The sequence below is a fragment of the Dromiciops gliroides genome, chromosome X (assembly GCF_019393635.1).
Source record: "Dromiciops gliroides isolate mDroGli1 chromosome X, mDroGli1.pri, whole genome shotgun sequence".
Lineage (NCBI taxonomy): Eukaryota > Metazoa > Chordata > Mammalia > Microbiotheria > Microbiotheriidae > Dromiciops > Dromiciops gliroides.
In genome coordinates this window covers 8,034,860-8,059,333 of record NC_057867.1, presented here as the reverse complement: position 1 = coordinate 8,059,333, position 24,474 = coordinate 8,034,860, and the positions used below count along the sequence as shown (strand labels likewise).

Below are 24,474 nucleotides of genomic sequence, written 5' to 3'. Positions count from 1 at the left end.
ATTTGCTAGATATTTCTACAGAAGTCCCTGTATGGTAAAGATGATCTATTTGTTAAAGACATTGCCTGGCCAAGGGATTGTCAGGACTCGCCTTCCAGTCTCCATTCTGTTTGCTTGAATTCATTTGAACTTTGGACAAAGGTTGGAAGGGCCTGCAGTGCTATTAACATCTTCCAAAGAAACATAATGGAAAACCCTGTGTGTGCATTTGTCGCTCCATCTCTTGGTAGGTAGCATTTCATTAAATACATGTAATCTAGCAAAACGTAGTTTACCATTCCATTTACTCTCACCAGCTCAATGACATATTATAGATATTTGGGTCGCTGGTTCGGAATTTCTCTTACATTGACCAAGACTATTATATTCCACTACGGGAAATGCCTCACAGATACTTTAGGGAAGCAGGAGACAGCTGGCAGACATCCTCATTGCCCGCCTGAGGGCTATAAAAAGCAATTCACCAAATCTGTCTTGCCCCACTTCATTTCACATCATTTTCCCAAGAATTCTACTTTTGCCCTAAGGATTTCAGCACGTCCTCTGCCCCTAGAAGAGCAGCCCTTAGATATGGCGCTGGTGAATTAATCACCATGGATTTGCATATGAATTCCCAGGGATTTTGGCCACTAGTTTCTTAACACCTTTCCTTAATTTTGATTAGTTAGTTAATCCTTTGCTTTACAATGACCTCTCCCTCCCCTCCCCTCCATTTTCTTTCTCTTTCTTTCTTTTCTTCCTTTTCTTCCTCTTTCTTTCTTTCTTTCTTTCTTTCTTTCTTTCTTTCTTTCTTTCTTTCTTTCTTTCTTTCTTTCTTTCTTTCTTTCTTTCTTCCTTCCTTCCTTCCTTCCTTCCTTCCTTCCTTCCTTCCTTCCTTCCTTCCTTCCTTCCTTCCTTCCTTCCTTCCTTCCTTCCTTCCTTCCTTCCTTCCTTCCTTTTTTAACCCCCCCCCCATACATTTTCAAGCAGGATTGTAGATTATCTAAGGGACTCTGGGTGTTTACCAGTTCACCTCCTACAGTTTACTGAAGAGGAAACTGAGCGCCGAGGAAATAAGGGACTTTGCTAAGGTCACACACCAGGTCCTCTATTTCGGAAGTCCAACCCTCTCTTTTTGGGCACCGCAGTGGCTTCTGTGGCACCTTCCCTTTAAATGTGCCGCGTGTTGCTTGATTAATTGGCTCAGTGAGTGAGTGAGTAAGGGACGAACGGGATACAGAGTAGCCTCAGCGAAGGGGGGGGGGGGGGATTACAAAAAGGAAAGGAATAATCATGTCTACCATGTCTACCATGTGCCAGGCACTGTGCCATTATATAATTATAATAGAAGGCATCTATATGTCCACATTCGGAACCGCCTCGTTCCGATCCAGGTTAGCAATATGGGTTGGGGGTGGTGGTGGTGGAAGTGCGGGCCAGGGACTTCAACTTTCTGTCCCCAAAGAGCCCAGCAGGCTGTGGGAAGAAGAGAGAGGCGCCTTTCTTTCGCCGAGCCCTCGCGGAGACGGTGCCAAGGGGCAGCAGGTGCTGGGGGCCCCACACTTGGCCGCGATCTCTTCCTTTCATCCGCGGGACGAGTAGCCCTCGCAGTTTGAGAGAGCAAAGAAGGAGGGCTTAGAGGGGGCGCCTAGACCAGTTGGCCGCGGCGATCAGGGCTTTTCTGGTCGTGCCGCATTTCTTTTCTTTCCGCTCTAGTTGGCGACCCTTCTCCGAGCCCCCCACCCCCGCTTTAGCCCAGTTAGCTCACAGTGACCTCCTGCTCGCAGCTGTCATTTGCCTTTCCTGCCTGGGTCCTTCCCTCGCTACCCGCCTCCCCCCCTAGGCAGCCCCCCCACCCCGAGCAGCGGAGCTGAGCCTTCGCATCCCTCCCCCCGGGGGCCGGGACCTGCCAGCACCTCTGCTGGCTCCTCTCCTGCACCCCCCTCTTCCCCTCTCCACCCGGGCGGCAGTCCCTGCCCCGCCCCCTCCCCTCGGCCCCCCTCTCCCGCTGCGCCCCGCCCCGCCCCTCGCGCCCCCCGCCCGCCGCCGGCGCCCATCCGGCGCATGCGCACCCCCCGCGCTCCACACCCCACAGCCCCCGCTCGGCCAGGAGTATTGTAGCGGGGGCTTGTCGCTCTCTCGCTCTCGCTCGCTTTCTTTCTTTCTTTCTTCTCTCTCTCTCTCTCTCTCTCTCTCTCTCTCTCTCTCTCTCTCTCTCCTCCGCTCTCTCGTCCGTCGCTCTCTCCCTTTCTTCTCTCTCTGCACACTCTCGCACACACACGCGCACGCACACACACGAGCGACACTCGCCCGCTCGCTCCCGGGAACATGGCGGCGAGTCAGGGCAGCGGCGGCGGCGGCGGCGGTGGCGGCGGGGGCAGTCCGGCTCCCGGGCCCGCGGCCGTGGCGGGGGCGGGGGCGGGCCCGGGGGCGGGTCCGGGCCCGGGCCCAGGGCCGGCTCTCTTCGGCCAGCCCTTCTCGGGCGGGCCGCAGTGGCCCCCGGGGAGCCTGCAGCCCCCGCCGGCGGCCGGCCGAAGCCTGGACCGGGCCCTCGAGGAGGCGGGCACGTCGGGCATCCTGAGCCTCAGCGGCCGCAAGCTCCGCGACTTCCCGGGCTGCGGCTACGACCTCACAGACACCACGCAAGCAGGTGCCAGGGGCCGGGCCGAGGGGGAGGGGGGCGGCCAGGGGAGGGGGCCGAGCGCGCCCGGGGCGTGGCGGGGGCCAGGGCGCGGGTGGGGCGGGCGGGGCGCGGCTCCGGATCGGGGCCCCGCCCCCCAGGTTGGTACTTCAGTGGCAGAGAGCCCCCTGCCTCCTGGCCCCCGCCCCGCTCTGCTCCTGGGGGGTGCCCAGGGCCCGCACTGGCTTTCGTGCCCCCGAGCTGTCACAGCCCTTTCACTTCCCCCGTCTGCCCGTATTTTTGTTTGTGATGGCAGGATAGTCGGGGGTTCTTCATTGTCACGGGCGCCTTCCAGCCCTCGGAGCTCTCTCCTCCCTCGGAGTGGGAATACCCGAGCTGGAGGAGGTGCCGGGAAACTGATGCCCCGGCTCGGGTGAATTGTTACTCTTGTAACAAATGCAATCGCGGCCGTTACTCAACGATCTCTGGTTACTGGCGAGCCGGGCGACATCGGCTTTTTCACTTTGAGTTATACCAGAACCTTGCAGTTGAATTTATAAGCAGAAACCAAACCAAACCTGGCAAAATTTAAAAGAAAAGAAGTGTCTCCCCCCCCTCCCCCCGCAAAGTTACCGGGATCAAAGTAGACATTGTATGTTAAGTCCGTCAGCCGACATTGATTTAGTAAGTGCCTACTATGTGCTGGGCCCCAGTTAATCGTTTTACGAACCTCCAAGTACCGCTGCAAATGTTAGGTGTTATCATTTTGATGGAGAAAGTAACCATTATATTGTTCTCATTTAGCAAGGACCACCCAGTGTTCTTGGAATCCTTCAAATACTTATTTTTCGCTAATGTCTGTCGTGTATTGCATTTTTTTTTCTTATGAACACACCCCTTTCTCCCCCTTCTCTCGAGCTAGGCTTGATTATTTTTAAGTGTCTGATGAAAAGGTCGCTTTTTGCTGGTTCTTTAATTTTGTGTTCTCTTCCATTTTCTAGGCAGAGTTAAATCACAGATGAAATTGCTTTAATTGTTTTGAAATAGATATGGTGATTCTGAAGCATTGAGGCTTGGCTGGGAATTTGCTGTTAATGAGAGAGAATAAAAGACCATCTCTTTGTAGAACAAGATTGCAGCTTGTTGAGTTTCTGGAAATTCAGAAAATCAAAGTGTAATGTTAGCTGACTTTATCTAGGCTTAATATTTTGCCCTCCAGACAGTCCTGAGACGTAGGTACAAGAACCTTTTTTCCTGATTTTAGAGATGATGAAACTAAGGCCCAGAAAACTTTTTTGTCCAAATTTACATGGCAGAGTTAGGATTTGAACCTGGATCAGTGGATAGAGTGTGGGGCTGGAAGTCAGGAAGACAACTTTGGAATTTGAAACCTGACCTCAGACACTGTATGACCCTGGGCAAGTCACTTCACCCTCTTTTCCTTAGTTTCCTCATGTGTAAAATGAGCTGGAGAAGGAAATGGCCAATCACTCCACTATCTCTGCCAAGAAACCCCTCAGAAAGGAGTCATAAAGAGACTGGAAAATGACTTAACAGGAACTAAGAGCTTCTGATTGCAAGAACACAGTCCTTGCTGCTGGTGCTGAAGTGGTCACCCAGGAGAGAAGACAAAGCAGAAGTGATCCCTTTTCCCCTTTAGCCCTATAATTCTGTGCTTAGGAGTTCATTCATGGAACAGATATTTGTGATGTTCAATACATCTTAAGTTTTGGTTCCAGCCCTCAGTGGTTTTAAAACCTAAGCGATGTCAGGAGATACGTTCACAGATAAATATGCTACAAATCGGACTAGAGGTCCATAAGGAAAATAAAAAGTACTTTGAGATCAGATAAGGCAAAATACTATCAAACCTATGGAATGGGAAAAGCCTTCCTAAAAGTATTCGTTGTTTAATTGACACTTAGGGATGGCCACGCGATTTGTAAATGTCTGTTCCTTCACATTCAGTATATTGTCCAGACAATCACAAGTAGATACTGAAGCAACGTTTTTTGTTATCATGTTCTTGTTTGTATTTGGCTCTTTCTGAGGATGGGATTGTTCTGTGCAACTTCATTACACAGAATTGAAAATATTTATCCTCGATTAACATTTTTTTTCTTTTTTTTCATCCTCCATTAACTTTCAGTGGTTTCCCGTTATCCATAGGATAAAGGTCAAACTTAGCCTGGGTATCCTGGACCTTTCTGACCTGTTTCCCCTTTCCCAACACTGTTCCAGTCACACTCATTGATCCTCTTTAGAAAATTGTACAGACTGTTTCTTTTTCTCTCTATTGTCCACCTCCCTCATTTGGACTCCCATTTTTCCAGGTTTAGCTTGCTTTCTTTGTGAAATCCTCCTTGGCCATTGCAGCCCACAGTGAACTTTTCCTCTCTTGGACTCCTATATTATTATATATACTACACATTGGGTATTTATACTACCTTTCTTGTTTTCTTCTTCTTTTTTTTTTTTTTTAAGTGAGGAAATTGGGGTTAAGTGACTTGCCCAGGGTCACACAGCTAGTAAGTGTTAAGTGTCTGAGGTCGGATTTGAACTCGGGTCCTCCTGCCTCCAGGGCCGGTGCTCTATCCACTGTGCCATCTAGCTGCCCCTTTTCTTCTTTTTTTTACATAAAATCACAGAATCAAGGGTTTAGAAGAGAATTTAGAGATGAGCTAGTCCCACGTTTATGTTTATTTCACTTGACTAGATTGCGTGCTCCCTGACAGAGACCGAATCTTCCACTTCACATCACCCTCTCCTCCCAGAACCTAGTGCTGTCCCTTGCTCACAGAAGGCAGTGATACTTATTTGTGCAGCGATTGGCCTCATGTACATGATTCTTGTGTTCAGTTTGGGATTCCTGGAGTTGTACATACATTTAACCAACCAATTTAGTATTTAGAATTTTTGTTAACATTTTCTGAGGCTCAGAGCTATTTTCAGTGGCTTGCTTATTGAGGTCATACAACTGGTGAGTGTCAAAGGCAGGATTTGAACCCAGTCTCTCTTATTCCAAATGTAACACATAATCAACTTGCTGTTTGTTGAAGTTTCTGTGCTAGCAGTATAATGATGAAAACCACTCAATCCCTGCCCTCAAGGACCTGATCTGTGACTCCTTTCCAGGCAGTTGTTTCCCCAGATTTATCAGAGAAGTTCAGTAAGTCCGAATTAGTGGGAGCATCCCTGAAAGGAGTTACCGCTAGGAAATAGCGAACAAGAAGTCATTCGGTCTGCTTGAAGACTCCCTAGGAAGGGGGACGAATCCTCTTTCAAGGCAGATCTTTCTACTTTGGAGTAGCTCTGATGGTTTAGATGGCCTCCCCCACAGAAAGCCCAAATTGACCCTTTCCCATTGCTCCTTGTTCTGCTGCCAAAGAGAACAGGTTTAGTCCTGTTACCACATGCCAGCCCCTGCAATATTCGAGATCACTCTTCTTTTCTCCAGGGAAAACATCCCTGGTGCCTATGGATGCTTCCCATGTGGTAGGGATCCCTTCTCCATATTGGTTCACTTCCTCTGGACATTCTCTGGCTTGTTGATGATATCTTTCTTACACTGGGGCATCCCCAAACGGCACAGGTGACATCTAAGGGCAGAAATCCTGTGAAATCCCTCCCTTCACTAAATTGGTTGTACATTTTTTATGTTCCACAGGAAATATTCTGTTGCTAATATTTTTATTTTTTGGATCTTTCTTGAACTTTCTGCAAAACCTTAGATTGCTGTCTGTCCCCCTTGTTGCTATTTTGACTTCCCTAGGCTTCTGTGATACTGCTTTCTCCTGGCTTTCCTCTTATCTGGTTGGTTTCTTTTTTGGCGGGGCAATGAGGGTTAAGTGACTTGCCCAGGGTCACACAGCTACTAAGTGTCAAGTGTTCGAGGTCGGATTTGAACTCAGGTCCTCCTAAATTCAAGGCTGGTGCTTTATCCACTTTGCCACTTAGCTGACCCCTCCTAATTTCTCTTGATGGCTTCTCTGCCTTCCTTCCTGTTCCCAATACTTCAAATCTCAGGATCATCTTTGACTCTTTCCCTGACTTTTGTTAAGTCTTGTCTATTCCTTCTCCATGATTTCTCTCCCATAGCTCTGCCTGTATACTTTGTTTCTAGTCCTATTTCAGGCCTTGACTTTAATAAGTAACCCTCTTTCACCATTTCTCCACTTTCTTCTTTCTCCAAATTATCCTTAACATAACTACCAGAATCATCCTAATGCACAAATCCGACCACATCACTCGTCTGCTCAAAAGCCTTCTGTGATACCCTTTCACCTCTGGGATAAAATTCAAGTTCAGCCTGGCTTCTTTTCTTTTTCTTTTTTCCATTTTTTTCAGCCTATGGCCCCCACAACTTGACTCCAGTATAACCTCCCAGCTTTGCTTTGTTTCATACTAGACCTCTTCTTATCGTCATAAGCCATTCTCTGATCTTCTCATTGGGGATGGCCAATCCCATGCCTTGAACATATGCTTTCTGCATCCTTACTCAAGAAGTCAGCTTCCTACAAGGCCCAGCAAGGCTGAAATGGATCTTCCCATCTTCAGATTTTTCCTGGACTTGTCTTTACAACTGTGACATTGTCTTGAATTGTGCTTATTTGTGTACATATCTCATCTCCCCCTTAGATTTAATTCAGTCTTATTTTATTTACACTTCTGAATTCTCACCTTCTCAGAAGGCAAGGAAAATAAAACCTCATAGATTTTCAGGTCCTCGAGGACAGGGCTTGGATGTTTTTCATCATTATATTGCGAGCACAGAAACTTCATGAAACCGTGAGTTGATTGTGTGTTGCATTTGGAGTAAGAAAGACTGAGTTCAAATCCTGACTTTGACATTCACTAGATGTATGACCTCAGTGAGCAAACCACAGAAAATAGCTCTGAGCCTCAGGAAACCTTAAGAATTATATACTAAGTTAGAACCTGCATTGAGAGGTATTGATGAACACAGTGCCTCTTACACAGTAAGTGCTTAATAAATGCTTGTTGAGTTGATTTCTTTAACCGACTTGTATTCTAGTATGTCTCCTTCCTTCCTCCCTCTCTCCCTTCCTCCCTCCCTCCCCCCACCCATCCTTCCTTCTTTCCTTCCTTCCTTCCTTCTCTTCCTGCCTCCTTCCCCATTCATAGTCCCACTTTCAATACTGATCAGATTTAACCTTCCCTGTTTTTTCTGACCTGGCTGGATTTGCCCCTTCCTTAAGCCAGCCTGGTGGCCCTACTGAATTGTTAGTAGTAGTAGGATTGGACTTTAAAATGCTTTATGTATATTATCCCATTTAATCCTCACAACAACTCAGAGAAGGAGCTGTTACCCCATTTTATAGATGAAGGAATCGCAGCTTAGAGGCACAGTGCTTTGGGGTCTCACTGCCATTGAGTGTTAAAGGTAGGATTTGAAACCAGACCTTTCCTGACTCAGTTTTAGTTATATTATACTACCCTGTAGAAGATTTTCAGATAAGATTTAAACACCGACTTCCATTTGATCTCATTTTTTGTGCACTATATTCATTCTCAAGAAGTTCTACCTTATGCCCAACTTCTTTTTTTGCTATAATTTAAAACTGTTTCCTCTAGTTTGGGCATGCATGCATCCCGTGCAAGTCTTTTATAGCCTTCGTCTCTTTGACTCCAGTTATTTTGCTCCACAGCTTGTCTCCAGAATAACCAGATCTGACTTTTCAAACTGTTTTTAGAGGCCCTGTTTTCAAAACCATTGGTCATTTTCATTGGTCTCTAGACCACTTATTCTGAAGATGTGGCTACCAAACTGTTATTGAATGTGATCAGGCCTAAGGCCAAGTTGGATAGAAGCCAAAGTCTTGCCCAGATGGCATTGACTCCGGTTTTTACTTGGGGTGTTCTCTTGCTCCCCGCTCTCTTAGGCTGTGCTTGTGTTTCTCTAGCTTGTGTGGCTTGTAGTTTATTTTTATTCATGTCTACTGTTTTTTACCTTGTTCTTTTGGCTTCCAGGCCTATTTATAGGCCGGCTGTCTCAATTATTGCAGCTGTTTCCAATCTGGAATTTTAGCAGTTCTTTCTTTTTGGCGTATTAGTAATCTCTGTTACCCCCCCCCTTCTCCCAAGGATGAGCAATATTCCAGCAGATAGGACACTCGTTACAGTGTCACTCTGGCTAAAAAAAGGGCAATGCCGATATCACACAGTTAATCCTTCTACTTTAACAATGAGCATCGGATGGGGCATCCCCTCTCCTTGTCCACCCAATGGAATGTAATTTTGTCTAGACTATGACTTCTGAATGTAGAGCCTCAACTGTTTTTGACTTGGATTGAACCAGTTAGCTTACCTGTGAATTATGACTCTCTCTCCTCAACGGGTAAATAAATTCCCTTTACAACATACTTGATGAATGCTTGTCCATTACAAAATTACCAAATTGTCCTCTCTGCTTGTCCATTACAAATGATGGAGCAACCTACCGCCTGATGAGGCAGCTCCCTCAGTTCTTAGACTGAGCTAAAATCTATCTCCCCACTCATCCTGTAGGGTAAGTTGAATTCTGTTCACTTGAATGCACTTCCCTTGTGTGAAGACACTAGCATGTCCTCTTTCACTTTTCCTTGTCTGTGTAAACAGAGCAGTAATAGCTAATGTGTGGATAGTGCACACATTTGCACGCTTTATGCCATTTGATCTTCACAACAACCTTGTGAGATTAGGTAACACAAATTTGATTATCCCTATTTTAAAAATTAAACTGAGGCACATTGAAGGTAAATGATTCACAGAGTTAGAAGTTGGTGATATCTCTGTCGTACCTGCACTTGCCTCCGGTTACTTTGGCCATCCCTCCTATTAAATGGTTTGGAGTCCTTTTTTTGGGGGCAGAGCAATGAGGGTTAAGTGACTTGCCCAAGGTCACACAGCTAGTAAGTGTCAAGTGTCTGAGGCCAGATTTGAACTCAGGTCCTCCTGAATCCAGGGCTGGTGCTTTATCCACTGCGCCACCTAGCTGCCCTCGGTTTGGAGTCCTTTTAACCACCCTGGTGACTTTCCTCTGGATATGTTTTCAGCTTATCAGTGTCCCTCCTAAAATGTGGCTTGTAAGCCCTGCCTCTCACATACTGACCGTGTGACCATAGGTAGGTCACTTCAGCTCTCATTGCCAAAGACGACTCACTCTTAAGACTGCAATGTGGAGCGGATTCAAATCTGTATTGGTAGAGGGAGATTACTCACCAGGCAGTTCCCTGCACCAAAATCATAGGTCCAGAGCCCCCCCCCAAAAAGACTCCTTAAGATGTTATTAATATTTTTGGAAAAAAGAAAAAAAACCATTTTTGGGTGACCACATCACACAGTTAGTATTGCATTTATAGTTACTACAGCTGTCTATCTTTCTATCTACCTATAGGTAGGTACACACACACACACACACACACACACACACACACACACACACACTAATCTTGCTTCCCCTTTGAGGATAAATAACTTGAGAACATACACCAGCATATAATATGTACATATTGAATAAGAAGAGCCAGCAGTTATAGCATTTTCAAGTTTGCAAAGCTCTTTACAGATACCATCTGTATACAATTGGAATGTTTTAAGATAACTCTTCCTTTTGCTCTTGCTGACTTTGATAGCCTATATATGATTTGTTCATGTGACAGTCATTCTTTTTTGCCTCCAGTGATGACCAGTTTTCGATAGTTTTGGTTCTAGGGTATAGAAATTAATTGAATTCCCCACTTTTTTCAGGGCAATGAGGGTTAGGTGATTTGCCCAGGGTCACACAGCTAGTAAGTGTCAAGTGTCTGAGGCCGGATTTGAACTCGGGTCCTTCTGAATCCAGGGTCGATGCTTTATCCACTGCACCACCTACCTGCCCCAGTTGAATTCTATTTGATGTCTACTGTTACCAGTATTTGTGATAACAGCTGATGATGGCCAGAGGAGAGTTTTCAAGAATATTTATATGTTGTCAACTACAAAAGAATTTTTGCCACCCCCCCCCCAGCATTTGATTTTTTGTATGTATATGTATATGTATGTGTGTGTGTGTGTGTATAAAATTTTTTTGCAGGGAATTGGGGGTTAAGTGACTTGCCCAGGGTCACATAGCTATATGTATATATTTTTAAAAAGAACAATTGTTACTCCTTGTTCAATTCTTTAATATAAATAAAATAATACGAAACAGGGACAAAACATTACCCCAAACCCCAGGCCTTAATTTTGTGTCTATATATATTTTTGATGTGTATAGCATGATCACAGGAAGTTTTTTCTGACCAAGATCAGAACTCAAATTCATGCTCTACTTCTGGGATTTGTAAACTGTGGCCTGAGGGCCAACAACATATAACAACCACTTTTGGGGCCAGTGACCCAAGAATAGTTTTGACGTTTTAAAATACAACAAAACGATTCAAAAATGTAAAAACTATTCTTAGCTCAAGGGCTGAAGGGGCCATAGTTTGCTGACCCCTGCTCTGTTTAAAAGAAAAATGAGGAAGTTGTCAGCCAGTTAATAAACATTTATTAAGCACCTGTTGTGTACCAGGCTCTGTGCTAAGCTCTAGGGATAGAAAGATGTACAAAGATGTACAAACAAGCCAGGTACGGGATAGATCTGAAATGATCAACAGAGGGAAGGTGCTGGGTGCTGATTGTGCTCCCCCTCCAACCAGCCAAAGGAGGACTTTCCAAGGACAGGGCCAGACAGTCAAGTAGCCAGTCCAATGTGAATGGATGGATAGATGGATGGATGGATGGATGGATGGATGGATGGATGGATGGATGGATGGATGAACAAACAAAGCTTTTATCAAGCACTTACTATGTTCAAAAATCACTATAGAAACAGCTGGGGATTGAAACAGAAAAGCCAGACAGTCCTTGCTACCAAACGACTCCCATTCTGATGGGGAAGACAACACACGGGGCAGGTCTCAGCTGCCAGTCTAAGGGAAATAAACATTCCCCCTTTGCTTGTACAACTAGTTTTGTTCCCTTACTTGAGTGATTAGAATCCTTGTCTAGATCTGAATGTTCGCTGACACCAATAGGCATCTCTTTTGGATCCTTTCAGATCTACCTGATTGACTTGATGCTGAAGAATGGAACGAGATGCTTTTGGACAATTCAGTCCCAACTTGGGGACACTGTATGCTTCTCATCACTTGCAGAATGATTCATGTGAATGAATTATTCAGATGCAATTTTCCTTGAAGAGACTGATTGCCTTCGCATTTTTATTCCTTCATTTAGCAGTTTTCATAAATAATTTTATAGTGTTTTTAAAAACACACATATGAAATGTTAGTTGTAACAGCTGTTAGAGAAAAGGAGTGCTACCTAAATGCTCATTTACTTGTGTGTGTGTATATATGTATGTGTGTATGTGTGCATACACGTATGTGCATACACACGTATGTGTGCATATATGTATGTGTGTACTTGTGTAAAGGGGTGTGTGTGTGTGTACACTCACTTGAGCAGGTGAGTGTTAATGTTCGAGAGCAGCGAGCTATTTAGTTCTGCCTCAGCTCCCACCTAGTCATGTGACCCTGGGTAACTGACTTTGCCCTTTTGGGGTAAAAGGTAAAAGAAAGGAATTGGCTTAGGGTATCTCCAGTGTATGTTTTAGCTTTGCAATTTTACAATTCTTAAGTCTGCCTGATTCCTGATTGGCAGTTAGGTTGCATAGTGTCTTGGGAGTTAGGAAGACCTGAGTTCAAATCCTGATTCAGACATTTATTAGCTGTCTGACCCTGGGCAAGTCATATAACCTCTTTCAACCTCAATTTTCTCATCTGTAAAATGAAAGGATCAGACTTGGTGGCCTCTGTCTTTATCTGTCTTGGTGGCCTCTGGCTTTAGATCTATGATTCCCCTTCTGGCCATTTTAGGAATTCCCTCTGTTTTTAGGATCTTTCTAGTTGAATGTATAGGAATACATTCCCATAATAAGGATAAGGATCTCCCCACAAATGGAATGTGACTTAGAATACTTTTGTCTTCCTGCTGTACAGGATCCCCATAATTTTGGGCCATGCAATCGATCAACTACCCTCCCAAGTCTGAAACCTGGGAATTAGTTTTGATTCCCATCTTTCTCCCCCACAGTGCCCAGGCCAATGGTTTTCTTCTGGTCATTGCTCAAACTATCTCTTGGAGTCTTCTACTCTGATTCTAGTTAACTTATTTTATTGGTATCCCAGGCACCAACCATTCCAGAACGTCCTCTATATTGCAACTAAAAGAATTTTAATGTCTACTATTTTAATTTCATTAGAGTTCTCTGGATCTTGGAACTTAGTTATTTGGTTTCCCAGTTAGAAGCAGCTAGATGTTGGCCCTAGAGTTAGGAAGAAAGACAGGAATTCACATCTGGCCTCAGACTCTTACTGATAAACTCTGTATGACGTTAAGTAAGTCACTTCATCTCTGTTTGCCTCAGTTTTCTCAACTGCAAAATGGGGATGAGAATAGCACTGACCTCCTGGGGTCATTATGAGGATCATAAAGTGGCTAGCACATAGTAGATGCTTAATAAATTCTTTCTCCCTTTCTTCTCTGCCCTCCTGCCTGACATCGATCCCATTGGAAAGAACATGTTAAGGGGCGAGTAGTTGCCAGAGAGCAGCCCTCCACTACCGCAAAGCAAGACCAGCTGCTGCGAAAGGCAGCAAAGCTAAAAAGTGACGGAAAAAAGGCCCCAGTCCACACAGCTTTCTGCAGTCACTTTGCAGAGAAGTAGCCAGTAGCAGGGCATCCCTGCTTGCTTAGAATTCTCTGGAGTCAGTAAGAAACGGCCAAATTGTGATCGGTATGTTCAGTGTCAGAAGCTGGTCAAGTGCACAGCCCATTTAAAAAGGTTTCTGACTCCAGGGGTTACACTTCAAAGTCTTGGAACGCAGAGGGTTAAGCTTCAGTTATTTTCTTTGCAAAATAAATTGATGTGAAACTCCTTGTGACTAGAATGCTAGAGAAATAAACTATTCCTAGTCTTTGATTGTGAGCTCTGTGACCGAAGTATGATCTGGATGTGCTTGACAAGGTCTAGAGATATGGTAAAAATGATACAATAAGGGGGCAGCTAGGTGGTGCAGTGGATAAAGCATCGGTCCTGGAGTCAGGAGGACCTGAGTTCAAATCTGGCCTCAGACACTTGACACTTAATAGCTGTGTGACCCTGGGCAAGTCACTTAACCCTCATTGCCCCACAAAAGAAAAAAAGAAGAATCTTCATAAAAAATGGTACAATAAAGTCTAGTTACATGAACCCAGTGAGAAAAAGCTAAAGAAAGTGAATTTATTTAGCCTGCAGAAGAAGTGACCAGTTAGGGGAAATGTATTTCAAGTATATGAAGACACACATTATCAATTTGCCTCTGTTGCTCATGTCTCTTGCTTGTGAAGATAGGTAAAAAGAGTATGAGTTTCTTTTTTTTTTCTTTTTGCAGGGCAATGAGGGTTAAGTGACTTGCCCAGGGTCACACAGCTAGTAAGCGTCAAGTGTCTGAGGCCGGATTTGAACTCAGATACTCCTGAATCCAGGGCCGGTGCTTTATCCACTGTGCCACCTAGCTGCCCCGAGTATGAGTTTCTATCGCAGGAGGAGAAATTTCATTTCGAAGTTCGGAAGAACTTTTGGATTCAGAAAATGACAACCATGTTCAGTATTTCCAGAAACAAAAGTTCCTTGGCATCTGTGACCTGGACACAATAGGGATGACACCCTGAGCACTGGTCCATGTAGGCTAAATAAAAGGATCTTCCCGATTTCCTAATGCTTTTATGCTTCAGCAGCCTACTAGATTGATTTAACAGTCCACCAAATATGTATGGGCATATCCAGACACTCCAGCACAAACCATACTGCTTCCTCTCTACCACTGTTCCCTTACTGTCTCTACCCTTTTGATCAAAACTTGGTAAAAATGAATATGGAAACTTAGAAATATCTGGCAAATGAAAGATATCTATTCAGGGGAACCATACATTGGATGAAGGGGAAGCACCAGCAACTCATGGCATGGTGGGGGAAGTGATTTCAGTGAAATTATCCTGGGATGTGGTGATTGCTGGTCCCGGCAATCATGAGATCATGAAGTTTCTTTGCATTTCCATGCCTCACTCCTTTCTCCCTTTTGGGTTCTCTTGGCCTTGCTCCTTTCCTTGAATTTTCAGGCTCTTCTCCAGTCATATGTAGTTCTTGATTGTCACCCTTCCTCCAAGTCTGCCTTCTTCATGTTCCCCAGAACACAAAACTACCTTTACCCCAGTCACAAATTCCATTTTCTCCACTGAGTGACAGCAAAAAGGCAGTCTGATTATGTGATTAAAGGGTTTCATATGGGTGCCCGTTATACATGCCCACATAAATTTCTGAACGATTTCTAATCCTTGTTGAAAAGTATCTTTGGGCTTCCTTCAGCCAAAGAAAGCAGAGTCTTGTGCGTATGGTAATAAATCTGTGCAGATTTGTTGACCTCACATCCAGTTGAATTCAGCATGCACTTATTAAGGTGCCTCTTACTGTGGTCATGGTACTATGCTGAATGCTGGATACAAAGACAAAACACAGGGCAGGTCCTACCCTCAAGGAGCTTATACTCTCCCAGGGCAAGGGATCTTAGCCTGGCAGCCATGGATAGATTTTAGGGGGTCCATGAATTTGGATAAAAAAAAATGATATCTTTATTTTCATTTACCTCTTGCCGAAATTCAGCATTTCTGTCAATCATGAATGTTGTCAATAAACCACAGGAGTATTGACGGTAGCTGTGAGTCTCTCAGCAGTTGAAATGGCAGATATTTTCATATCGCATTATCAGTCATAATGTTGTTTGTTTTTATCCCGACTCTGGAGAACCACTGTAGTTGTTAGCCCTTCTGCTGGATTGCGTATGATTCCAGATGCTCCTGACGGGGAGCTGGCCACTTCTTGGGGTCCCTGAGTCTCACCTGACTGCCAAAGGGATCCACGAGAGCAAAAGGGTTAAGAACAAGACCCCTTGTGTTAGGAGGATAAATATATATCAGCACAACAGAGACGGGGGTGGGGGTGGGGGGGAGGTCAGAAAAAGCACATGAAGTGAGACTTGCTTCTAGGAAGAGGTGGAAATCAGGAGAGCCGTGTAGGCAGGCATGCATGGGGGCCTCACACAGATGGGAGGAATGCTGCATCTAGGCAGTAGCTAGCTAGTAGGCAGATTTGGCTAGAGCATGAATGATTTGGGTGGGCCAAATCTGCATAGATGGGCTGGAGCTGCATCAGAAAGGGCTTCAAGAGAGAAGAAGAGTTTGCATTTGATTCTAGAAGCAGCAGGCATCTGTTGTAATCATCTAGGCCAGACACGTTAAGGACCCCAAACTAGTGGTGCTGCTCTGAGCAGAGAGAAGGCCATGGTGCACGAGGCGTTGTGGAGGCAGGTTTGACAAAACTTTCCAACTGATTTGATATGGGGGGTGGGCTGGGGGAGAGGTAAGACTGGAGGATGACTTTAAGATTGTCCACCTTGCTGACTGAAAGGATAGTGGTGCCCTCAGTAGAGATAGGGACATTCTGAGGGGGAAGTAGGTCGGGGGTGGGGGTGGGGGAGGGAAGGTGATGAGTTCCATTTGGACATGCCCAGCAAGACACTGGGCAGCTGTGGAGGTGAGTTCAGTAAAAGAGCATATAGATCAGATTCTTAACTTGGATCCAGGGAATTTTTTTGTTTCTTTTTGTTTTGTTTTGTTTTGTTTTTTGGCTGGGCAATGAGGGTTAAGTGACTTGCCCAGGGTCACACAGCTAGTAAGTGTCAAGTGTCTGAGGCCGGATTTGAACTCAGGTCCTCCTGAATCCAGGGCTAGTGCTTTATCCACTGTGCCACCTAGCTGCCCCGAGAATTTGTTTTTCGAAAAATATTTTGATAACTATATTTCAGTACAATTGTTTTTATCTTGGTAATCCTTTGTGTTTTCTTTTATGCATTTAAAAACGTTCCGGGAAAGACTCTCTAGGCTTCGCCAGCTGGCTGAGGGTCTCTCTGACACACAAAAAGTTAAGAACACTTGATGGACAGAGAAAAGTCCTAGAGTTTTGGACCCTTGGCTATTCTATGCAGTCCTCACAGATTTCCCACCTTTTAGTCTCAATCTCGATAGGGGCCTTAATCCACCACATGCTTTCCTGTTAAAAAACCAACAACAACAACAAACAAACCAGTTGCTTTTCTCCTACATATACTGGCCGGTTATATGTACATTTGAGCAACCTTTAAAAGCTAGAGGTGTGGGGGCAGCTAGGTGGCGCAGTGGATAGAGCACCGGCCCTGGATTCAGGAGTACCTGAGTTCAAATCCGGCCTCAGACACTTGACACTTACTAGCTGTGTGACCCTGGGCAAGTCACTTAACCCCAATTGCCTCACTAAAAAACAAAAAAAAAAAACCCCAAAACCTCAAAAGCTAGAGGTGCGGGGGCAGCTAAGTGGAGCAGTGGATAGAGCACTGGCCCTGGAGTCAGGAGGACCTGAGTTCAAATTTGGCCTCAGACACTTAACACTTGCTAGCTGTGTGACCCTAGGCAAGTCACTTAACGCCAGTTGCCTCACCAAAAAAAAAAAAAGCCAGAGGTGCCGAGACCTAACAGTTGACCTGTGTTCTCTGAAACCTAAGTCCATGTAGTATGTGAGCCTGTCCCCATAACCTGTTCATCCCATCCCCAGCCTCAGTATTGTTAAGAGGTACCACAGCACTTGGAGCTCAGAAATGCAGCCGATTGGTTAGTTAGGGAAAGGTGGGCAGAATTGTTGACAGACAGCTGCCAAGCCAATGGCAGCTTGGCTCTGGCTCTTTTTCCTCCATGTGAAGGACTCTCCTTTGATTGAACCCAGTGGCACCAGGACTTAACACAATGCTGGATAGCCCATGTCCTCTGTGTTCTGGTCAGGAGCTGTGCCTTTGGCTTTTGGTATCAGTTTTTGTTTTTTGCTTTGGGTTTTTTTTGTTTGTTTTTGTTTTTGTTTTTTTGCTTCACAGGCTATTTTTTGTTGTTTGTTTTTTGGGGTTTTTTTTTGGTCAAAATGAGCACCTCATCCCCCCTTGCTACAAGCCAGAGTGGTCTTTTGGCTGTTGCTTTCCATAATTGGTAGTCATGCCACATATTTCTGTGTGGAATGATAAAGTTTCTTCACTACATGTTGCCCCATAGTTGATATTTTAGCCTAGAAATATCTTAGAAATTCTGTGACTTGTGCATTTTATTCATCCAGTGAGGCTACAGTGCTAAGGTTTGTCCTGATTGATAGTATAATGGCTTCTTGTGAGCACTCAGTCCAGAAGTCACCTGTCTCTGCATAGAGCATCTGTTGAAAGCAGATGCCAAAGCCATGAGGTTGTCATTTCCCATCAGGCTCCCGCACCAGAGTCTCCATTACTTCAAAGATGTTCTCAAGTGGAGTATCTACAGCTCTAAACACTGCCTCCTCTTTGCTGTTACTCTTGACAGTTCTTCTAGCTGGGAAAATATGGAGGGAAGTGACTTGAGAGGATATTAATCATGTTCAGTAACTGCTTTATATTGCCAAATTAACAAGGGACCCAAGACTGTTTTCTTTGTTGTTTTGACACTGGAAAGCTGAATGTGTGAGTAGGGCTAAGTTGTTAGGTCTCTTCTAAAGTATTTGCTAGAATTTGTATAAAGTTCTCATGATACATACACAGGACCATACTTTGTAGGATCCTGTTTAATAAATGGAAACATTTTCCATGTCAGGACAACCAAGTATACATTCAAATTCCAGGTACAAAGCTCAGAATATTTCATTGTATTATGCTGTTTTCCAACATTGCAGAATAGTATTAACGAGAGTAGTGAGATGAGGATTTAATAACATGTGATGGAGACAAAATTGGGATTTAGGCATAGTTCAGTGCTTCACCTACAAGGTCAAGATTTCACAAATGTTTTCAGGCCACACCATCCCTAAGAACTTTTGGGAATGGATCCATGGGAAGAGAATGGTGAAAGTGATTGATAGCAGCTAGGTGGTACAGTGGATAAAGCACCAGCCCTGGAGTCAGGAGAACTTGAGTTCAAATCCAACCTCAGACACTTGATACTTACTAGCAGTGTGACCTGGGCAAGTCCCTTAACACTCATTGCCCTGCAAAAAAAAAAGAAAAAAGAAAAAAGAAAAAAAAGTGATTGTTAGTGCTAGTCTCTGGATAAGGTATTTAATTGCCGAGTAAAAAATGTTAAATAATCTTGGAATTTCAATTGAACCATGGACTGTACACAAGGGCTTTGTTTTTCACAATCTTTTTCTCCTCTTTTTCCAGGTGTGATTCATCTAGGTTGGGGTACTAAGTGAGGCCGAAACTAGGGTTGCTCTAAAACTGGAAAGAAAGACAGAAAGTTTTGGGAAATTTCAGAGTGACGGTTGAGGAGTTTTTACTGGAGTTAGAATTCACGGATCTCCATTCTAGTCTGTAAAAGCATAAAGGCACAGAGGTTTGATTTGGGGTTTACAGCCCAGTCTAAGGGTCAAACCTCAGATCTTTCTTGAGTCAGACCAGAAAATTGTAGATCCTAAGGACAGGTTGAAGGATAGTTGATAACAATATTTAATCATATAATGGTTAATTTTTCTCTTCCTTGGGGGCAGCTAGGTGGCACAGTGGATAAAGCACCGGCCCTGGATTCAGGAGTATCTGAGTTCAAATCCAGCCTCAGACACTTAACACTTACTACCTGTGTGACCCTGAGCAAGTTACTTAACCCTCATTGCCCCACAAAAAAATTATTCTCTTCCTTAACCACATATGATCACTTTTGTGATGTACAGAATCAGTGAGTGCTAATCAATAGAGGGAAGCCACTACCATTAAGGAGAATTAGGAAAAGTTTCTTGTAGAAGGTGGGATTTTCCTTGGGCCTTGAAGGAAACCGGGAGGCAGAGATGGGGAGGCATGGCGGGGACAGCCTGGAATGTCTCGTTCTAGTCACTGGAGTGAAGAGTACATGGGAGTGAGTGAGCTGTAACAATCCTGGTGAGATAGGAGGGTATGGGGGGAAAAGGTTTAAATACCAGAGACTTTATATTTAAACCTGGAGGTGACGGGGACCCACCAGAATCTATGGGGGGGGGGCCCTGCTGTATTTTAAGAGTGGAGGATGGGTGAGGGGCAGGCTATCGCACTAGTCCAGTTGTGAGATGACAAGGGCCTGCACCAGGATTGGCAGTGTCAGAGGAGAGAAGGAATGTCTACGAGAGATGTTCCAAGGGTAAAGTGAACAGGACTTAGCAACTGTTTGGATATAGGTTATGAGAGTGCGGAGTCCGGGCTGACACCTACATTGTGAGCCTGAGCAATCGGGAGGGTGGTGATGTCCTTTACAGTGATAGAGAAATTAGGAAGAGGGTTTGGGGGAAAAGATAATGAGTTCACTTTGGGACATATTGAGCTCCAGATGTCTCTGGGACATCCAGTTCAACATATCCATTAGGCAGTTGGAGATGCGAGACCAGAGGTCAGCAGAGAGGTGAGGGCTGAATAAAGAGCTCTAAGAATCATTCTTCTAGAGATAATTGAATCCATGGGAATGAATGAGATCACCAGATGAAATAGTGTGGTGGAAGACGAAAAGAGGAACCCAGATAGAGCCCTGTGGAGCACCCACCATTAATCGCAATGATCTAGATAAAGTCCAGCGAAGGAGGCTGAGAAGCAGTCAGATAGATAGGAGGAGGATCAGGACAAAGTAGTGTCTAGAAAGACTAGAGAGAGGGATGTGAAGAAGAGGCTGCGGAGAGATCAAGGAGTATGAAGATTGTGCAACGATTTAGAAATGTTTGGTCTCTTTTAGTTAAACGATGAGGTTGGAAGAGAGAGCTAAGAAGAGTGAGAGGAAAGGAATTAGAGTTATCCATTGTAGATGGGCTTCACAAAAGAGGGTAGAGATGGAATGCTAGCTCTTGAGGATGGCGAGACCGAGTGATATTTTGTTTGAAGTTTGTAGGCAGCGGAGGAGCAGCCATTAGGGAAAGATTGAAGATAAATGTTAGCGGAGATGATAGAGGGGGAAATCTATTGGAGAAGATCACTTGTGCATGTGGAGGAGTTTGCCTGGGCAAGGAGAAGGGCCGGTTTTATTATGTGAGACAGGAATGATGGGGGAAATAGTGGCAGATGGTATCTGGCTGATATGAGATGAGAAGGAGGGGAGAAGAGGGAGCTCTTAGCTAATGGCCCTTGTTTTTTTTCCTTGATTTTTTTCAATGAAATAATGAGGCAAGGTTCTCAGCTAAGAGTGTGTGTGTGTGGGGGCTCTATAGGAGGTTTGAGAAGGGATGAAAAGATTTAGAAGTGGTCAGAGAGAGATAGTGAGTTAATTAGGAAGGTGTAAAAGGATTGCCTTGCAGCAGTGAGGCCCCACTGGAGGCTATGCAACACGAATTTGTAGTGGACTCCAATCAGCAGTGTTTTGTGATTTTTCTCCATCTTTGTTCAGAGGCAGGTGTATAGAAGTGAAGGCAGAGGATTGATAGAGAGAATTTGCCTGGCAGTAATGCCTCACACCAATGAAATCATAGGTCTGGATCATAATGGTATATAACATGGTTTTATTTGTGATAAAGAATGTGAGATGATTTTAAAATTTGTTTTGTTTTCCTTCATTTAGAATCAGAAAATATGATTCCTCTAGTGAACTCGAAACTGTACTGTAAGATATAATCTTAGAAGCAGAGTGATTCATTTTCCAGTGACAGAAAAAGAGAGCAGGGAATAAATATTTAATTAAATCTCATTGAATATGATGGAAAACAAGATATTCATCATAATGTTAACTTTATTAATATAAGGAAACTATAATAACTTGAGATAAAAGTCTGTCTGGATTGTGGCTTTCATCGATCAATGATAAATATTAAGTGCCTGTCTTGGGCCAGATACTTGTCCTAGGCCCAGGGGATACAAATGTAAAGAAGAAAATGAGCCCTACTGTCATCGTAGACTTTTCGGGGCAGCTGGGTGGTGCAGTGGGTAGATCACTGGCCTGTGGAGTCAGGAGGACCTGAGTTCAAATCTTACCTCAGACACTTACTAGCGGTGTAACCCTGGACAAGTCACTTAACCTCAATTGCCTTAAAACATCTGGGGCCATCTCCAGTTGTCCTTCTCTATATCTTGCCACTGAACCCAGATGGCCCTGGAGGAGAGAGTGAGGCTGGTGACCTTGCACAGCCCTCCGTTACTTAAATCCAATTCACTGCAAGTCATGACATCACCCCGATGTCATGGTCCTCTTCGAGAGTGAAGGCCAGACACCCACCACCACAGTGCCAGCCTTTGAGAATTCAGGTTCACCTCCATAGAGCAATGAGGAAAGTGTCTGAGTACATATGGCTTTGGTGGAAGAACTTTGTCATCTATTAAACTCATATAGAAGTTTCTCATTGTGGCTTTTGTGGGGGGAAGAAGGTTGGGGAGGAGCATACGGTGCCACCGTTGTGAAATATTTCCAAAATGTGGATCTTCTGTGAATTTTCTTCTGTGGATCCATTTTCTTGCTCTTCTTTGGGTGGATTTAGTTGTGCTGCTTTTTGCTCTTTCAAAATCTAAGGCAAATTGGAAGTAGACTTTGTTAATTAGAGGGTTGGTAATTAGCTAGTATTTTTATTTTGACTATAATATGTATTATCTTCTTCAGCTTGACTAAATTAGAATAATTCTGCAATTTTAAAGTGGTGTTTACAAAAGAAATCGAAAACCTCCTGCAGAAACTTGGTTAAGCACATTCAATTAGGTAGCCTGGAAGTTGCAAAGTCTCCTTGAAGGAACTTGCCAAATTCTCTTGTAAGAGATAATGAGGGGAGATGGTTGTTAGACCATGCAGACTGGCTTTGGATTCTCATTATAGCTAGGAACCAGGAACAACACATGCTCCTTCAGGGCAGGACCTTCTCTTCTGAGACTCTTCTGGGAGGTACTCACAGGGGAAGTGACTTGCTCAGGGTCACACAGCCTGTAGCATGTGTGTGTATGTATGTCTGGGTGGTATATGTACCACATGTATGTATGTATGTGGATACATGTGTGCGTGCAAGTATGTAGTACATATGCATACGCACTATCAGTAATCAAAAGAAAACTGAAAAATGTGAAGGTTATAAAATATTTACTTTTGCTCTTCTAAAACTGGAGAGGCATCTGGAGGGTCTGGCTTCAGGTCCTCTGATACACACGTGCTGCCCAGTTGTAGAGTATTTGCCCAGTTGCATGAGCAGGGAGAGGGTCCTGGCCAGGATCTTACTACTCTGATGTAGTCCAAAGCTTCTTAAACTGTGGGTTGTAACTGAATGTGGGGGGCAGCTAGGTGGTGCAGTAGATAAAGCACCGGCCCTGAATTCAGGAGGACCTGAGTTCAAATATGGCCATAGACACTTGACACTAGCTGTGTGACCCTGGGCAAGTCACTTAACCTTCACCCCCCCACATGCACACACATGTACACACACATACACATATGTAAATATGTGTGAGTGCATGTATACACACACATACACCTATATACTCAGGGTCACATAAAAACTTCTTGGGTGAAAATGGGTTGTGAGTGGAAAAAATGTAAGAAGCTCTAATGTAATAGCTCTATACCAGTATACTGTATTCAATTGTACATTTCATTTCATACTCATTAACTCCCTTTACAATCTGGGGTGAAAATAGAGGACAGTGTTTTTTCTAGCATAATTCTTCTTTCCCACCATCAATATCATTGTAACAACAACAACAACAACAACATAACAATAACAGGTATAATAACTATGTAGTGATTTGAAAGTTTTTGTTCGGCATTCGTTTTTAAGTTGTGTTTGATTCTCTGTGACCTCATTTGGGGATTTGGGGCAAAGATACTAGAGTGTTCTGCCATTTCCTTCTCCATCTCATTTTGCAGATGGGGAAACTGAGGCAAACAGAGTTAAGTGATTTGCCCGGAGTCATACAGCTCCTGAGTGTCTGAGGCTACATTTGAATTCAGGGTGATGAGTCTTCTGACTCCAGGCCTGGCATTCCATCCACTTGGCCACCTCGCTGCCCCTTTCATTCTTCTGTTCCTGCACAATTACCTCACAGATTTAGAGATGGAAGGGACTTCAGTCCAATCGCTTGATTATTGATGAGGAAACCGAGGCTTGCTTCCTACTTGCACTGAGCTTACATTTAGAAATGTCAGTTCCCTAGACACCGTGGGGAGACTCATTAAGGAGGACTGTTACAAAAGCATGGCAGAGGAGTTGAGGTTTGATGTGATAGCATAGTTTAGTGGATAGAATATGGGATTTGAAGTCAGAAGACTGGGATTTGAAACCTTGTTCTGCTGTTTACTAACTGCGTGACCTTAGACAAGTCACTTTGCCTCTGTGGAACTCATTCTTCATCTTTAAAATGAAGAGGATTGGGGCAGCTAGGTGGCGCAGTGGATAGAGCACCGGCCCTGGATTCAGGAGGACCTGAGTTCAAATCCGGCCTCAGACACTTGACACTTACTAGCTGTGTGACCTTGGGCAAGTCACTTAACCCCAATTGCCTCACTAAAAAATAAATAAATAAAATAAAATGAAGAGGATTGGACTAGATGATCACTAAAAACTTCCAGCTCGAAATCTGTTTTCCAGGAGGGGAATGCTGTGTTTCAAGTAATGACTAGGAAAAAAGGGAATATTGATGGAGAGTGTAGCTTGAGAGGCTGTTGAAATAAATCAGGGTTGAGAGGATAAAAGTCTGAATGAGGATGGTAGCTGTAAGAACAGAGGTTAGAGGGTAGATCTTGGAGATCCTTGGAAGGAAGTTGACTGCATTTCATTCCATTCGTCTTTATTCAGG

General features: G+C 44.3%; 1 protein-coding gene across 6 annotated transcripts in view; it reads left to right on the top strand.

Moving 5' to 3' along the window:
- The first annotated feature begins 2,098 nt into the window (after positions 1-2,098).
- Positions 2,099-24,474, top strand: part of LRCH2 (leucine rich repeats and calponin homology domain containing 2) — a 112,547-nt gene continuing 90,171 nt past the window's right edge. For 2 of the 6 annotated variants that reach the window (XM_043973974.1, XM_043973971.1), the window contains exon 1: positions 2,100-2,629. In XM_043973974.1, the coding sequence (XP_043829909.1) occupies positions 2,308-2,629 (322 nt within the window). In that variant the 5' untranslated portion in view covers positions 2,100-2,307. Of the gene's footprint in view, positions 2,630-24,474 lie in introns of all 6 variants that reach the window. The other 4 variants (XM_043973972.1, XM_043973969.1, XM_043973973.1 and 1 more) reach the window with 3 other exon arrangements.